At 37.9% G+C, this 19,320-nt stretch overlaps 1 protein-coding gene across 2 annotated transcripts in view; it reads left to right on the forward strand.

Annotated features, from left to right (window-relative positions):
* Positions 1 to 19,320, forward strand: part of aaas (achalasia, adrenocortical insufficiency, alacrimia) — a 75,017-nt gene that overhangs the window by 21,829 nt on the left and 33,868 nt on the right. For both annotated transcript variants that reach the window (XM_039746808.1, XM_039746809.1), the window contains exons 7-11: positions 9,131 to 9,229; positions 16,051 to 16,194; positions 16,463 to 16,583; positions 16,709 to 16,833; positions 17,348 to 17,408. In XM_039746808.1, the coding sequence (XP_039602742.1) occupies positions 9,131 to 9,229; positions 16,051 to 16,194; positions 16,463 to 16,583; positions 16,709 to 16,833; positions 17,348 to 17,408 (550 nt within the window). The remainder of the gene's footprint in view (positions 1 to 9,130; positions 9,230 to 16,050; positions 16,195 to 16,462; positions 16,584 to 16,708; positions 16,834 to 17,347; positions 17,409 to 19,320) is intronic.

Genomic DNA, 19,320 nt, shown 5'->3' on the forward strand with positions numbered 1-19,320 from the left:
ACTTTACCAGGTGCTGGCTCCCCATGCTGACATCAAGGTGAATTTAAGAGTCTCCTGCAGTGATGAAGATTGGTTGTTAAGGAGAGAGGTTGAGAGTTTGAAAAATAACAATGAGAAAGAGAGGGATGGATCAATACTAGTAAGCTGAAGTGGATTGGCTAGTAGCAGAATAGAAGTCAAAGTTGGTAATTCCTGCTAAACAGTTGATGTGGTGGTTACTTTTAATATCCTTTGTCACTTGAATTAATAATATAATGCTATATGTCGCTGATTGACTGACAAGAGATTGTTGGCTATTTGCAGATTGATAATACAGTAATCCCTCCTCGATCGCGGGGGTTGCGTTCCAGACCCCCCTGCGATAGGTGAAAATCAGCGAAGTAGAAACCATATGTTTGTATGGTTATTTTTATATATTTTAAGCCCTTATAAACTCTCCCACACTGTTTTTAAATATTCCCTGCACAGTTATACAGCATAATCCCTTCGTATTCTCTTAGATATTAGGTAAGATTCATTGAAATTATGTATATAAACACACTGTTTATATACAGTAAAACCTAAATATTAAAGATGTCGAGTGTCTCCGATATCACATATGTTACAGCCATTACGATAAACAGGCCACCAGAAATATACGTACAATGCAAGAAAAATAGTATACAGTAAATGTGTACAGTGATACTAAACGTATGTACATGTACTAAGTACTGTAAGTAGAAAATTAATTATGCTTACTCCCCAACAATGACACGATGACTTGTCCGATAACAATGAGTTTAATTTTACTGCACAACAAAGGAGAGCGTAACAGCTCTTCTAAAGGAGCCACTTAAGACGATTGTGTAGCACTGCTGTTGTTCTTCTTCTGGCAGTCTTCAATCCAAATCCCTAAAGCAGATTACATCCAGACTTCTGCCTTATTACATCCACTTACAACTCGTTTTGCACCCTGGTTAAAAGGACACTGTGGCCGTAGATCTTGTATTCCTTTCCTACTTTTTAAATAAAAAGAATCGTAGCCTCATTGATGCTGTAATGGCATCCTACAGCGGTGTAGCTTTTCCCTTCCTTCAACAAATGCAAAACAGAAGCTGAAGACAATGCAATTCTACCTCAGAGTTTTCACTAAGCATTAATTACTGTCTTTCCTTAGCAAAATAAGGACTTATTACAATGTGCATCATACAGACCAATTTCACTTCTGAATAATGATGTTAAGATACTCTCCAATGTCCTACCTAGAAGGATGGAGAAAGTGCTTCCTTCGGTAATATGACAAGAACAAAATGGATTATTTAAAGGTAGACACTTGGCTTTGAATCTTCCATGCATGTTTAATGTAATATATTCACCCACAAAGTCTAACCCCCTGGAGATAATATCGTTGGATGCAGGAAAAACATTTGCTATGGTTGAATTTAACTAGCTTTTTACTACATTGGAGAAATTTGGGTTTGGCCCGAACATTTGTGCATAGATCAAATTATTGTATACCAGTCCAGAAGCTTCAGTTTGTATTAACAACATTAATTCGGACTACTTCAAACTAGAACGTGGTACCAGACAAGGATGCCCCTTGTCACCACTACTTTTTGCAGTCGCCATAGAGTCACTGGAAGTTCCCTGTTGAAATATTTATGAGATAAAAAGGGATTATTGGAAAAGGACTTGAACAGAAATTTTCTCTTTATGCAGATGATATGGTACTGTATATACTGTATCAGATCCACAGAATACAGTGCCTGTAGTCCTGTCAGCACTAACAATTTCAGAAGATTTCTGGTCTCAGAATTAATTTGAATAAAAATGTGCTCTTTCCAGTGAATTCTCAAGCACACAATATTAGATTGAACTCTTTCCCTTTTATCATTGCAGATCAGTTTAAATACCTAGGTGTCAACGTCACAAGTAAACGTAAAGCTCTTTATCAACAAAATTTTGCCATCTGTATGGAAAAAATTAAGCAAGACTTGCATAGATTGCCTACCCTTCCTCTCACTTTAGCTGGAAGAATTAACATTGTCAAGATGAATACATCTGATGTACATCTGTGGCAGTGAAATGCTTAGTGTAAAGTATAGTAAAGCTGAGAGAGAAAAATTCTTAGGGTACAGTGGGGGAGGGTATGAGTACTTTGGAAAGCATAGTATTAAAGGTCAATTAGTACCGGAGAAGAACTGAAACAGTTCAACAATTAATTGGTACAGTTTATTTACTTTGTCTTTTCAAATGAGCTCCTCCATTAACAATTCAGTTATAACCATAACATCTAGAAAAAACCGGGAGTGGTCTTCCCTCGACTTTCTCGTATAAGATATGGGGATGGATATTTGAGGAGTCAGCTGCAAGACAATGATTATATTTTTATATTATGTACATTAAAGTGGTGGTTCTCAACCTGTGGGGAAGTAACAAAAAAGGGGGCGCGAAGATGTGAAAAAAAGAAAACAAGAATCGAAAATATTAAAAAACATTTATTGAAACCAAAACAAATTAACTTAAACTACATTCTGATAGTAGAAAAATAAATATAGAGTTCGATAAATGTCGATAAAAGTGAAGTAGGTATAATAAAACTTGTAACGGTGTATCAGCAGCAAAAGATATAGGAATAATAAATTTTATTAGGGTTTCAAAGAACGTTAGGGGGGGTGGAATTAAAACTGTTATGAAAATTTGGGTTGCAAATACTGTACTTAAAGGTTGAGAAACGCTGCATTAAAGAACCATCAACAACAAATCAAATCAAATTAATAATATATTAAACAATTATTATAAAAGTAAAGTTGAATAAATCGGACCTTAATGAGTTTGCAAATAGTTCAATCTACCTTGGTTGCCATTAAAAAATTTTGGTTAACCTTGTGAAAAAAGTCAAATATTTCAATAATTAAATCAAAAAGTCGAATAATTCAGCACACAATCCAATATGAAATAAATCAACACTACCGACTAACATCTTGCTGAATGTCTACAGTGTTTCTCAACCTTTACATAGTTTGTTCTTACAGTTCCAAATAGGGCTGGACAATATGGCTCAAAATTCAAATTGCGATATTTTTGGACCAAAAGTCAATATACAATATGCAACGATATTTTTCCTATCTATTATTACTTAAAAAAGAAGTCACATATTTATATTGCTCTTTAGTTATTTACATGTAATTGCAAACTTACAACTTTACATCATAGGCATAAACCAAAATATACTCATTAATGTAAGAAACACATCTAAACATTTATGCAAGAAAGCCAGTTGTCTGAATATTAGGTGATGTAGGAGTAGATGCTTTATCTACTTTACTAGGTTTGCCTAAAGAAAACTTAAAATAATAATGTTTCAATATGCTCTTTTTAAGCTATGTTTTGTAAACAGATAAAGCGTGGCAAGGACATGCATTCAGGTAACACAATTTCACAAATGTCATGCAAGAACGACAAGTCTGTCAACTGCCTCTGGCTTTAAAGATGCCCTGTGGCAGTTCACTATGTTGACACCTGCGCTAAATGCCCTTTCTGAGGGCGAACTAGTGGCCTGTATGCAGAGATATTTTTTTGCAAGGCGACTGAGTTGGAAAGATTGGTTCATGCTCTTTCCACCATGCAAGTGGGTTTGTCTCAGTGTCAATTTCAGCTGCTTGTAGGTAGGTTGAAAGTTCAACTTCAATTTTATCTCTCAGACAATGTCGATAAAGATGTTGGCCTCTTAAAGAAGCTACCAAGGCTTCTCCTTTTTGGCTGGTGGTGGTGATGCTTCTGAAAGTTCCCCAGCTATGTCAGGCCGGGCATTGGTCTCATCATGTTGAAGGGCCTTTTGCAATGTGGTATGTTACTGCAGCTGTTATTTCCTCCCATTTGGGGTTGTTTTTTCATATGGTATGCAATGAGAGAACGTTGCCGCCAGTGTGATTTGTTTTGCGGCATGGATGTTTAGTTGCGTTTTGAGCAAAGTTCTCGTGAAGTTTAATACATTCTTTGTACTTCGTAACGTGTTTTGTTTTCAAATGATTGAAGAGGTTCGAGGTGTTGCCGCTCTTCATTCCTACTTCTGTCTTACAAAGTTTACATATAACAGTCTTTTGTTCTGTATCATTTTGTCTAAAGCCAAACCATTTCCAAACAACGGAGGTCACATTTGTACCTTTTTTTGGCACCAAGTCATCTCTGATAGCCGTACACGTTTCTGCCTCCGTCTCGGCCAGTGTTGTTACTGTTTAAGATAAGCAGGAGGCGGGGTTTAATCGCAATGACTGCATTTAGGATGTGCTCCAATTAGCAGAAATAACGCACTACACAATTGTAGTATTTAATAAAACATATTACATAATATCGCGATAGGTTTGTTTTCAAACGATGCATTAAAAAATATTGTTCACATTGTGCCACTCAATATATCGCACAGGCCTAGTTCCAAATGTCTAACACTACCATTTGATTATTTTTCAGAATACTTTAAAATATCACGAGAAGTGATTCTTTCTTGCCAAGGCACATTAAACTTTATGCAAAATCTTCTTTGTATGTCTATTACAGATTTACTGTAGATTCAATGTATGCCTCAATGGTGAACCAGCAACGAGGCACTGACCAGTTGTACGTTACCACTAATACTTTATTTAGCTTACAGCAGTGCCATGGCACGTTATATATACTTACACCTCATTCACTCAGCCTGAAAACTGTCACTTTCTTATCTCACACTGGTCAGTTTCATTTCATCATTTCAAACTAGTGCTGCTATTCCTTCAGCTCAGAAGCTCATCTGTCATTCTCTCCTCTCCCCCCGTTTCTTATGTTTGTTAAATATTTGTTATATTTTCATTCCACAGAGGTGAACACTCTCTGTAATGTGTCAACTGAGTTGTTTCACATATTTTACTACAGAAATAAATATGCTAAATGACAGCTAGCATATTATTTAACACAGAATTCGAACCTGGATGCAGCTCTGCAAGTTTACAATCATGTGACAACCGTAGTTTAAGAAGCACTGACCTTGTGTATTGAAAGGGGAGGAGGGTAGGGTATGTCTAAAGTGTGTCAGAAAATGGAAGAACAAACAAACTGCTTCATCACACTACTTGCCTTGCACCCGATGATTGCTGGGATAGGCTCCAGCTTCACCATGACCCTGTCCTTGGTAAGCAGGTTAGGAAGAACGAACGAATGAAAGATGGATGGATGGAAATTAAGAGTTTACAGAATTTCAAGAGAAACCGAACTATTATAAGAAAGAACAACCACCAATCACGCTCAATAACTTTGAACTTGGCTAAAGATGAGAGCTTTTGCCATCTAATAACAGGCTTGTAGATAATTTTGTGGTCATATCTGCCCAGTGGTGCAACAGTTTCACATATAAAGGCACCTTTAACTTTCAAATAAAGCAGACCCAGCTTGTTGTATTCACAAGCAGAGTGTGGCACGTACCGATGGAAGTTTTTAATAGCTTCTTCCAAAGTGATGTGATTATAGTCACCACATATAACTGCAGGGTCAGAATGATTCATCATTTAAATGTTGGTAGAAAAAGGTGAATCATGTCTATGGCTGTGTCCTTATTTGTAGAGGAAGCTACATAAGTCAGCATCATCCTAAATAAATTTTATCTCCCTAGGCAGATAATGTGGACGAATTCCTACTGCCAATATTTTAATGTCTACAATGCAAATTTTAGTTTAATTCTTCATTTTTCTTTCACATAGATGACCTGTGCCCATCTTACCTTTTTTCCACTCTATCAAATCTTATCAGATGAAATCCGTCTAGCATAAAAACACTGTCAGGAGAATGAAGTTTAACATAGCCTGAAGTTTTTTTTTTTTTTTTTTAATATAAATTGATTCATCATATGGGCCTGAGGCCCAGGAAAAAAAACTCACTGACTTATTTAAAAGTTATTTAAATGTTAAGAAAATCACAGAAAACTTTAGTCATTTTTCACATTTAATACTTGTAAAGAGCGATTGTTAGTGCCAGTCTATGGCATCTGCAGAATAGCACAGATAGTACCAAGTAAACAGCTTTGTGGTTTGAGTCTAGTCCCTTTTTTATCAGTATCTTCATCTTAAGGGTTTGATATACAAAAATAAATGCAGAAGAATTCTTACCAACAATTTAAGTGATCTGAAAGAGAATTTATTACAGTGAAGTGAGCTCATCATATAGAACACATCGTCGCACTTTGTTTAAAAAAAAAAAAAATAAATAAATACATCATTAAGTCTTCTGTTGGGTTATGTATCAAGATGTGCATTAATTGTCTGGAAGCTTAACGTAATTTGGTTCCCTTTGTTTTTTCCCCTTATTTTCTTCTTTATTCTGTACATACAGTGCATCTGGAAAATATTCACAGCACATCACTTTTTCCACATTTTGTTATGTTACAGCCTTATTCCAAAATTGATTAAATTCATTTTTTTCCTCAGAATTCTACACACAACACCCCATTATGACAACATGAAAAAAGTTTACTTGAGGTTTTTGCAAATTTATTAAAAATAAAAAAACTGAGAAATCACACGTACATAAGTAAACACAGCCTTTGCTCAATACTTTGTTGATGCACCTTTGGCAGCAATTCCAGCCTCAAGTCTTTTTGAATATGATGCCACAAGCTTGGCGCACCTATCCTTGGCCAGTTTCGCCCATTCCTCTTTGCAGCACCTCTCAAGCTCCATGAGGTTGGATGGGAAGCGTCGGTGCACAGCCATTTTAAGATCTCTCCAGAGGTGTTCAATCAGATTCAAGTCTGGGCTCTAGCTGGGCCACTCAAGGACATTCACAGAGTTGTCCTGAAGCCACTCCTTTGATATCTTGGCTGTGTGCTTAGGGTCGTTGTCCTGCTGAAAGATGAACCGTCGCCCCAGTCTGAGGTCATCTAGGATGTCTCTGTATATTGCTGTAGTCATATTTCCCTTTATCCTGACTAGTCTCCGAGTACCTGCTGCTGAAAAATATCCCCACAGCATGATGCTGCCACCACCATGCTTCACTGTAGGGATGGTATTGGCCTGGTGATGAGCGGTGCCTGGTTTCCTCCAAACTGATGCCTTGCATTCACACCAGAGTTCAATCTTTGTCTCATCAGACCAGAGAATTTTGTTTCTCATGGTCTGAGAGTCCTTCAGGTGCCTTTTGGCAAACTCCAGGCGGGCTGCCATGTGCCTCTTACTAAGGAGTGTCTTCCGTCTGGCCACTTGACCATACAGGCCGGATTGGTAGATTGCTGCAGAGATGGTTGTCCTTCTGGAAGGTTCTCCTCTTTCCACAGAGGACCTCTGGAGCTCTGACAGAGTGACCATCGGGTTCTTGGTCACCTCCCTGACTAAGGCCCTTCTCCCCCGATCGCTCAGTTTAGATGGCTGGCCAGCTCTAGAAAGAGTCCTGGTGGTTTCGAACTTCTTCCACTTAGGGATGATGGAGGCCACTGTGCTCATTGGGACCTTCAAAGCAGCAGACATTTTTCTTTAACCTACTCCAGATTTGTGCCTCGAGACAATCCTGTTTCTGAGGTCTACAGACAATTCCTTTGACTTCACGTTTGGTTTGTGCTCTGACATGAACGGTCAACAGTGGGACCTCCTATAGACAGGTGTGTGCCTTTCCAAATCATGTCCAATCAACTGAAGTTACGACAGGTGGACTCCAATTAAGCTGCAGAAACATCTCAAGGATGATCAGGGGAAACAGGATGCACCTGAGCTCAATTTTGAACTTCATGGCAAAGGCTGTGAATACTTATGTACATGTGCTTTCTCAATTTTTTTTATTTTTAATAAATTAGCAAAAACCTCAAGCATACTTTTTTCATGTTGTCTTAATGGGGTGTTGTGTGTAGAATTCTAAGGGAATAAAATGAATTTAATCCATTTTGGAATAAGGCTGTAACATAACAAAATGTGGAATAAGTGATGCACTGTGAATACTTTCCGGATGATTTACCAATGTCCCTAAGAAAGTCAGAACTGCAGTTGTTTCTATCCTACATTGTTCTGTATTAGTTCACGTCTGATTTGCTCATGTGCAATTATTTAGCTAGGAATTTAAAATTAGCATTACAGTTTACAGGTATAAGTATGTTATTAGTATCCTGTACATTTCTCTGTTCCTATATGGACCACTGTGATAACTGTTCCTTTAGGTAATGGAATGGCTTGGGGATTGCAATCCTTGCTTACTAGAAGTAATTTAACTAAATTCCCAGATATTTGAGTGGATTAAATATCTGTTTGCTCACATGCAATGACTGTCACTTTGCAGACCATTGGACACATGCTTCTAGACCACAATTTAAAAACTACTGCCCTACAGGATATTGTGACTTTCCCCATATTCAAAGTGAATGTCATTTTTTCCCAAAGTATTGTTATGAGTTTCCAATGCATTTGTAGACTTAAGTTTGCTGCATTAGAAGCATTTGTGTATCCTTCCAATTTCTGTGTGCTACAGTGTATTTTTATAATTTGCTGTAATTTCAAGTTACAGTCAAATGTATAGCAGTTATTAACTGTCAAGACACTGCTTACATCTTAAAAGAATGTAGTTTTTTTGTAGGAACAGTGACAATATAGAATATGTACATACTTTGTTGAGAGTCACTTTGGTTATTTGGTATAATAATTTTGACCATTCCAGACCTTGAAACCATTTGGAATCCTCAATCTAAATTAATTTAGAAACTGAGAATCACTTTTAGCTAAATGAGTTCAGTGAAAGTTATACATTAGCCTTGGCTAAATGGACTGGTTATAATGAAAACCTGCACCCACTGACCCTGTGCAGACGGAGTGGCCAGGTTTTAAGGAACTGTAAACGGTAAATTTTTTACTTAGAAAATTGTTGTTTAATTTATTTGATAAATATTAAAATTACCAAGAAGTCCTAGATAGTAGTATGATAGACACCTAGAAATCTTGAGAATTCAGGTGAACAGAAATTGACAAACTAGATTGGGATAAATCTAGACCCAATCAATAAATTAAGAAGTTATGAGTCGCATGTTCAGTATTTTGTCATTTACCAGACTATTTTATGCTTTGTATGTTATGTGGGTATGCTTGAAAATGCCCACTTGTGAGCATGTTATATATGCCTAGATTAGAATTATTTATTTGTCATGTTTCAGGGCAGGCTGTTCTGTTCGTTGTCTGGCCTGGCATCCTCATGCTGACAAGTTTGCTGTGGCTGTGCTGGATGATTCAATTCGAGTGCACAACTCCAAAAGGTAACTGCAGTTCTATTAAAACTTTTAGTTGCTCTCTGTTCAGATTCTAACTTTCCTCTTTATCAATAATTGTAACTTGACAGTTTAAACATGTTGTGGACATGAGCCTACTTCACTGTTACCAGGTATGAGTTATGACATCTTATGACATATGATAGTAAAAATTCTACTGTATATACAGACTGTGACCTGTAAAAGCATAAACCACTTATCTCTTCTCATAGGTTTTACATATTTTTAAACCCAGTTTATTCTTCTTCATGGGAAAATGTTTAGACAAATCATGCCACCCTATCCAGAAGTCATTTGGTACTTGCAGGGATTTACAAAGCTCTTCTAGGGAAACTGAGACATATAATCCCTTTATCTTGTCCAAAAGGCAATCTCAATACATGTTAACCTCCTTAGCGTTGGACCCGAGCGTCATTTGGTCTGTAAAAACAGTGCTAAAAGTGTTAGTCCCGAGTGTCACTTGGGCAACTGTTATAGACATGTAAAATTGGCAACAGCATTAGTGCCGAGCGTTACTGGGGCAACGATATAGGCATATCTTTTGTAAGTATCAGGCATGATTGTTACCTGGGCAACAGTGTAAACATGCCTATAGCCTCATAATTGCGTCTTGTAAAAAACACCTCATCAGCACTGATGACGAAGTGAATCTGTCTTCAGGCAGTGAATTTGAAACGTTCAGTAAAACAAAGTGATTCCTGGAATCTGAAACTGACACTCTTGTCACTCACACATGTGCAGTGTGCTATTCATATTACTATTTGCATCATTACTATACTTTCTATACTTTTGACTTTGTACTTTAACGATTTGCATGTTGTACAGTCGAAAGATGAGATTTAATAAAAACTAGCAGAATACCCGCGCTTCGCAACAGAGAAGTAGTGTGTTAAAGAAGGTATGAAAAAGAAAAGGAAACATTTTTAAAATAACGTAACATGATTGTTAATGTAATTGTTTTGTCATTGATATGAGTGTTGTGTATATATATAAGGAAGTTAATACAACCTCAACTGGGTCCTCATAGTCCAGAGTGGTAGAAGTTCTTTACTCTTTAGAACCTCACCCTGACAGAGAAAATTATCTTAGCAACAGTCTCAGTTTGGCAATTGTTATCAAAAGTCTCATTCTTCTGACCATTACCCAAAACTGGTATTTATAGCTAATGAGATGGTGGTTGACTGAACATAAAGCTGTAACCCTCAGTCATGAACCAAACTCCAGAGTACATAAATTCCTGTATTTGAGATAGCTGCTCCTGCCTTTCTTGCAGTGAGCAAACCAGAGTTTTCCGGAAGAGGACTATGGCCTCCAGTCTGGACTGGATATAATACAGGTGTTTCAAAACCTGGAAGGTCAAGCACTTTAATAAAAGTGCTTTGTGAATCATCAAATTATTTTTTAAGTTTAATTCCTAAAATTCCATTTATCACCTTTTAAAACATTTTTATTATGGAAAAAATGTAAACTTCGCCTAAAACATTGCCGGTTGTGCAGCATAGTGTTTGAGGAGAAGTATCTAGTGACAAACGTGCAGATGCAGTTTTCTTTTATCCATAGGAACTTTCACATTAGTACAAGCCATATAAAGTTGGCTAATACTAATACTTAATAACTAAAACAGAAAAAACATACTGGACAAATGCTACTTTGTTTTGTTGCAAATGAAAATTACAATGAATAGCTTGAAGAAGTCAATACAAATAAAGAACAAGATGTTGCTCCTGCAGGAAGCTGATCTGTAATATGGTGACGCTTCACTCAGATACCTTAAGAAAGGAGTAAAGCATTTTGAACTGCAGAAAAGACGGGACAGCAATTTGACACTGAAATGGTTCTTTAGATTGTTGTCAAGACCTCTGCCATCACTACACAGTATCATGACTAGCCAAACCCTGTACTCGAGCAGCAGTGTGGCAAGTGCTACTAGTGATAAATTGGGTATCCAGTACATTCACAGTTGTTGAAAATATATGGACTTTAAATGCTATTGAGAATCTGTATATGTTGTATGGAGGTGGTGTTAAGCTGAATTGGCATATATTTCCTGATTGTAAGTTTGCTAAATCTTTACACTTTTGGAGAATGTAAATGAACATACCTGTCTTGCAAGAGAATTAAACCGTATTTTAAATTGATGCTAGTGCAAAACATAAAGCAGAGGAATATTTTCTTATATTATGAAAGTCTAAGCCACAAGTAACAATCCAAACAAGTGGATGTTCTCTGTTCTGCTATGGGAGAATGACAGGGTCATTATACAGTATAATGGGTGCGAATTTATGAGCTTTGCCAACGTCAACATCATGCCCTAGAATTTCAGTGACTGTGTGAAAAATAGTATGATTTTAGATTAGACCATCCCTCGTCCTTAATTATGTCACTGCAGTGACATCTCTCAAATGAGCATTGGATTTCTTCTTTAGGACTACAGATTGAGTAAGCAAAACCCTTTTTGACAGCCATTTCTATTTTTAGAAGGACTGAAAACTTTGGAGCATTGCAGCATGCAGTTTTACGGTTCAAGTGTCAGCCACTCATAGTTAAAATATTTGTGATACTTGCTAATCAAGCATAGGATTGAGTATTTCAGCAAATATATTGTTCTTAGTAGAGTCAAAACTAATCAGAACCTTATTCGGAGCCTTCATATTCCATATCAGTAACATTCTATAAATTTTCTAGAACTACCTCAGCTGTAGATTTGGTTTTTATTTTTGAAGAAAACATCTACCTAGCTTAGTCTTATTCCACATCATCCAAACAGTCCCCATGTTCTCATTTCTGCACTGTCATAGAAACTTAGTGTGTAATGCTGACTCTCGTGTACCAAATTTATTTTTTGCCTTTTGCTTACAGCTGCGACATGTTGTATGACTGACCAATATAGACTACTATATATCAATGGAATGGTCATAGCCTTAGTTATCTAATGGTAATGCGCCTTTCAATATATGTGGCACAATGTAGGTGGGACCTTTGAAAAAAGCAGATTCATTCATCTGTGATGTGCTGCTTGCCTTGGCATATGCTGTACATGTGCATATCATATAGTTTACAAATGAAAGAGAACAGACAATATGACAACTTTGGATATGACAAAATACCATTATTGCTTTTGATTGACTTGTGGTTTTATTGTGACATACAGAAACAACTTTGACATATGGCGGTGTTCTGCCAGAGGGACAATGCAAGTTTAAGAGCGTAAATGAATATTCACAAACTAAAACATGAGTATTCCTCTTTGCAACTCAGTTTCATTGATATGACCACCTTCTGCAATGATGATAACTCTAGCTGTACAACTCTTAGCATTAGACTTCTGAGTATCCCAGCACCTACAGAGGCAAAGTTTTGTGTAGAGTTGAATTCAATGTGTCTAACCTGTGTTTTTCAATCTCTTCTGCAAACTCTACTTACATTTAAAGTAATGTTTGACCAGGGCTGTGGAGTCAGATTTGGAGGCAATTATTGTGGTACTGGAGTTAGGTTTTGGTAAAAATGTAAATTGTAATATGTGTTACAATTTCCAGTTTCACATATACTTTAAAAATACTTTTTTCTTCTAACCTTTAGATAAGTCTTACAGAATTAAAACAAGGGTAATATGTTTATCTTTTGTTTAATGCTACTAGTGTTTGTAACTTCTTTAAAATAAAAAAAAAAAAAAAAATACACACACATACACAAACACACACATAATGACATTGCTACAGCCTTTATGCCCAAACTTTAAAAGGTTTGGGTACTATAAAGGAGCCTGATAATTCAGTTTGACAATGATAGAATTCTTTGTATTTTATAGGATGTGTGCTTTGAGTCTACATAGTAAATGCAGTAATGTTCAAAGGTTTGGGGACACCCAATCTTTTCATATGGATTGAGATATAAATAGAAATGCATTCTATGAGGTCCTATCATTCCTAAAGTTCAGCTCTGGATTCAGAAATGGCCAAAATGAAAACAACTTTCTCAAGAAACATGTCAGTCTACTGTGTTTTTTTTTCTGCTGAAGGCAAATTACCAGTGTCATCTACAGCAAGGAAAAGACAATACTGGGATGCTGGCCTTAGAGGCTGAGTTTCAAGAAAAAGCAATACTGTATGTGAAACTGTCAAATAAAAAGAAGAGGTTAAAGGAGCATCAAAAACACAGACCGTAGGCAGAAGATGACTGAAAAGTGCATTGTGTTCAGCATCCTGGTGTCATCTTCTCTCTGTTGCAGATGACACTGGTATTTGATTTGTATTTAGTGAGGAAGACAACTGAGGTCCTGTAAAGAAAGCATTTGTTTCTCAAACTACAGAGTCTGATGATCTTAGCTGCCTCTTTTTCTGTCCTGATTAGTTCCAGTTTTCTCAAGACTATAATGGACCAGATCTTCAGTTTCTTGGCAGTCTGTTGCATGGAATAACTTTCATTCTGCAAAACAAAAAAAACACAATAGACTGACATGTTTTTTGAGAAACCAGTTTTATTTTGGCCATTTTTGAACCCAGAACTGAACTTTAGGAATACCAGTACATTGTAACAAAGAGGAAGAGGAACGGGTTTCAGCAAGGCTAATGCACTTAGAAAGGTTTCTGTAATTACCAATTGACATTAACACATGACACATTAAGGATAAGTTAAAGTGGTTGACCATTAGGACACTAAAGGAATTGCTGTTGAAAATGGGGCTTTGCTATCAAGTGAATAATAAATTTAAAATTCGTCATTTCAAGCAGTAGTACCCATTATACACACTACTAATGCTTTGGCCATATTTTTTAAAATAGATTTAAGGTATGAATTTTTATCAAAAACATGAATTTCTGGGTGACTCCAAACTTTTTGACTGCTACAGTACAGGTGCTGGTCATAAAATTAGAATATTGTGACAAAGTTGATTTATTTCAGTAATTCCATTCAAAAAGTGAAACTTATATATTCGATTCATTCATTACACACAGACTGATGTATTTCAAATGTTTATTTCTTTTAATTTTGATGATTGTAAGTGGCAACTAATGAAAGTCCCAAATTCAGTATCTCAGAAAATTAGAATTTCAATTAAGACCAATGCAAAAAAAGGATTTTTAGTAATGTTGGCCAACTGAAAGGTATGAACATGAAAATTATGAGCATGTACAGCACTCAATATTTAGTTGGGGCTCCTTTGGCCTGGATTACTGCAGCAATGCGGCGTGGCATGGAGTCAATCAGTCTGTGGCACTGCTCAGGTGTTATGAGAGCCCATGTTGCTCTGATAGTGGCCTTCAGCTCTTCTGAATTGTTGGGTCTGGCATATTGCATCTTCCTCTACATAATACCCCATAGATTTTCAATGGAGTTAAGGTCAGGCGACTTTGCTGGCCAATCAAGAACAGGGATACCATGGTCCTTTAAACCAGGTACTGGTAGTTTTGGCACTTTGTGCAGGTGCCAGGTCCTGTTGGAAGATGAAATCTGCATCTCCATAAAGTTAGTCAGTAGCAGGAAGCATGAAGTGCTCTAAAACTTCCTGGTAGACTGCTGCGTTGACCTTGGACCTCAGAAAACACAATGGACCAACACCAGCAGATGACATGGCACCCCAAACCATCACTGCCTGTGGAAACTTTACACTGGATCTCAAGCAGCGTGGATTCTGTGCCTCTCCTCTCTTCCTCCAGACTCTGGGACCTTGATTTCCAAATGAAATGCAAAATTTACTTTCATCAGAGAACATAACTTTGGATCACTCAGCAGTAGTCCAGTCCTTTTTTGTCTTTAGCCCAGGCAAGACGCTTCTGACGCTGTCTCTTGTTCAAGAGTGGCTGGACACAAGGAATGCGACAGCTGAACCCCATGTCTTGCATACGTCTGTGCGTGGTGGTTCTTGAAGCACTGACTCCAGCTGCAGTCCACTCTTTGTGAATCTCCCCCACAGTTTTGAATGGGTTTTGTTTCACAATCCTCTCCAGGGTGCGGTTATCCCTATTGCTTGTACACTTTTTCTACCACATCTTGTCCTTCCCTTTGCCTCTCTATTAATGTGCTTGGACACAGAGCTCTGTGAACAGCCAGCCTCTTTAGCAATGACCTTTTGTGTCTTGCCCTCCTTGTGCAAGGTGTCAATGGTCGTCTTTTGGACAACTGTCAAGTCAGCAGTCTTCCCCATGATTGTGTAGCCTACAGAACTAGACTGAGAGACCATTTAAAGGCTTTTGCAGGTGTTTGGAGTTAATTAGCTGATTAGAGTGTGGCACCAGGTGTCTTCAATATTGAACCTTTTCACAATATTCTAATTTTCCGAGATACTGAATTTGGGACTTTCATTAGTTGTCAGTTACAATCATCAAAATTAAAAGAAATAAACATGTGAAATACATCAGTCTGTGTGTAATGAATGAATCTAATATACAAGTTTTTTCACTTTTTGAATGGAATTACTGAAATAAATCAACTTTGTCATGATATTCTAATTTTATGACCAACACCTGTATATTGGCTTAACTTACAAATAGAGGAGTTGGAGTGGAGTAACATTAACTGACAAGTCGAAGGATTTGTTTACGGACTCCACAGTTACTTCAGTTGCCAACGTTTATGTATGGGTTTATGAGGTGTATTCTCACATCTGCCTGGTGATGCACTTGACCTCCATCCTTTTCTTTGTAGTGAGTGAGCCAACCCACATGGCAGGTCCATGTTTCTTCTTCAGGCTGTGGGTCATTCAGTTAACAATTACTTATCAGTAAACACCAACTCAATGTAATTTTTCAAGTAATATATACTGTATTTTTACAGTTTTAAAAAACTTCTCATCTGTATTTGTTTTACAGTGCCACCGCCCCAACTCTAAAACACAGACTACAGAGAAATGTGGCAGCTCTGGCTTGGAAACCACTTTGTGCTTCAGCACTAGCTGTCGCATGTCAGAACTGTGTACTTGTGTGGCATGTGGACCCAGCCTCACTGTCCACAAGGTGATTTGATCTTGGCTTTTTCTTCTGAACATGTCTGTTAATTCCTTTAATGTCTGCTCCTGTTGTCTAGTATTCATAAGTTGCCTGGGTTAGCTATTATAACTTTTGAAATCCTGGATAATTATTTTTAAGAAACACATAACTTGCCATTCTGTTTTGAGCAATGTCTGGATTCAATCAGTGCATAGATTTTGTAATAATTCAACAAGACAGTGAGAGAGCCTGTGATCTTCATGTTTCTAAAGTTCATATTTGTATAATTCTTCAGACCTTCTTCTGGCTGTGCTCAGGTCTTGTCTCACCCCGGTCACTCACCAGTAACTTCACTTGCTTGGTCCCCAAGTGGAGGTATACTTCTCTCTGCTTCACCTGTTGACACGTCCATGTTGGTAAGGTTTACTGTTGGAGTCACTTCAACAAGCTCTTTGCTTGGCATCTGATCTTAATCCTAATGCAGGGTATTGAACCTTACTTTCGATGACTCTTTTTTAATATTTTTTTTATTGTATACTAGGTTTGGGATGTGGCCAATGAGAGTTGCATTCCTCTTCAGAGAGTTGGAGGGGGTGGTGTTACTTTTCTTTCTTGGGCGCCCAATGGGAGTCGTCTCCTGGCAGCCACCCCATCATCTTTATTCAGGTATTCTGTCTTCACTATTATTTGTCTGTTAAGGCAATTGGGAAACCAGAGACTCTTACTCATCTGACCATTTGATTTCCTTATGGAAAGAAAAAGACACGTTGCCCTCCATTCGCCACCTATGTTACTCATTTAATAGTGGTGGAGTATACAGATAGATTTAATGTTTTCATTATTTAAGAAAAAAAAATGGGATGATTCAGATCATAGCCTGGCACATAAATAGGTTACTGAAGCATGATATTCTAGGTGGAAGAAAACCTGTAAGTAAATTTTAAAATATCTAAAATCCGTTTTGTCAGCTGTAAGGCTATACTTTGGAGTTGTTTCCTTTTATTGTTTTTAGTAACTATAGTCAAACCTTTATTAACACATTGTGCCCTTTATGTATTGTAATGATTTGCTACTTCCTCCAATTTACTTTAATTTACCTACTTTATTTGTAAAGTAAATGCAGGAGGTAAGCTTGAAGGATGCCATATTAAACTATGAAATATTTATTATTGGCTTACAGGGTCTGGGAAACACAAACATGGACTTGTGAGCGGTGGCCCACTCTGAAAGGACGATGTCAGGTAAATCACATCAAAGTTGACAGCTTTTCACAAGATGAGGCAAAATACACAAGCTTCTTGCAATGCAGTGAATTATTATTTATGAACGGTTTGCTTGCAGCAAGTCATTATTTAATATTTTAAAATAAATAATGCAGACTGGCCTAGATGCAGTCAAAATTGATGTATGCTATTGGTTCTCAACTTCTGAAAAGTTTGACTGCTTTTTTTGCATATTTCAACCTAATTTTCAGTGCAATTTCAATATCGGTTTAATTGGGTGTGTTAGAATTATTTTGATTTACTGCTTTATTTTATTTTAGATTATACAAAGTTATTAGTCTTATGTTTATATTACTTTTACATCCACCCATATATAACAAATTTAAGCTTTGCATCTGAAATCACAGTACAGAGTTTATTTTTTTTGTAAAACTACCATGCATACATCCATTTTCATATCTTCCTAATTTCAGCATAGCGTAGTAATGTCAGCCTGAATCGGCTTCTGATTCTGGCTTTCAAAAATTAGAATCTTTAGCACTGAGCAACCAAACTTAATGATATCAAATGGAAATAAAATGTTTTTCATCAGCAGCAATTGTCACAACATTTTAGAATTTTTGGATTATCTTAATTCTGCTAATTCTTAATTTTGCTTATCCTGGGTATGACGTTCAACTGCATCCGGCCCTGCAAGCGGTCCTCCAACAGGGAAAATCATGGGGGTTAGTGGCACTCCGGCCACCATACGCCACACACACACACACACACACACACACACACACATTATATATATATATATATATAAACACTTCACAGAGCTCCGAGACTACAGAAATTATTCTTTTTTGCTCTCCGCGGGAGTAGCTCTTCTGCAGCCACCCATAGGAAGGCTGCTCACATCATGAAGGAGATGGGGAAAGCCCTCGGGAGCCCCATCCCTGGAAGAGTCGAAACCGTTGGAGAGCCAATAGGGTCAGGTCTGTTGGGGATCGGAACTGGTGTGGTGCTGAGGCGTCGCCTACTGCACGGAAGCACTCGGGTCCAAATTTGAGGCGGCCCATACGGATGGGTGCATGAAACGTCTCTCCGGCAAGATGATCATCTTCCTCTGCTGTCAGAAGCTGTGTAAACGCCTCATTTCTGTGGTGGCACTCTGAGGTTGGCAGACCAGGGACTGGCCAGATATCTGTAGGTGGATACAACTTTTATTGGTCTGTTTGGTCTGATGGCTGTCATACTCAGGGAGTAGTTGTTGCTGTAGCGGATTGGCTTCTTCCGATGGTGTCCGATGTCACTCCTTTCAACGAGCGTATTATGGGACTCGGATTACGCCACTCCCTGGGTGCCTTGTCTATTGTCTGTGTATGCTCTGACCATGGTGAGTGATGTCTTGGCGAGGGAGACATTTTATTCGCAGCTTCACTCGGTGGTTGATGGGTGCCCACGGGGGTGACACTCCTCTGGTCATGGGCGACTTCAGTGCAGCCACTGGCACGGACAGGTCTGGCTATGAGGATTGTCTCTGTCCCCATGGGTCTGGTGACTGTGGTGGCTCCATGTTCCTTGACTTTGCAAAAGTTCAGGGGCTGCGAATCGTTGGATCCTGGTTCCAGCGCCCTGAACCACATCATTGGACTTGGTACTCCAATACTGGTGTTGCGGTGAAGGAAATCGATCACATCCTCATAGGCAGATGCTGGAGGCTCTTGCAAAACTGCAGGGTCTACAGAAGTGCCCAGTTTGTGAATTCTGACCATAGACTTGTTGTTACTACTCTTAGGATCCAGCTTAGGTCCAGTAGGTTACCATCTGCTAGGAAAATGAACCTGGACTTGTCCAGACTCCAAGACCAGGCTGTTCCTAATGAGTTTGCACGTAGTTTATGTGAGGAACTTTCAGATTTGGGTACAACTACTGATCCTAATAT

This window comes from Polypterus senegalus, chromosome 3 (genome assembly GCF_016835505.1).
Source record: "Polypterus senegalus isolate Bchr_013 chromosome 3, ASM1683550v1, whole genome shotgun sequence".
Lineage (NCBI taxonomy): Eukaryota > Metazoa > Chordata > Cladistia > Polypteriformes > Polypteridae > Polypterus > Polypterus senegalus.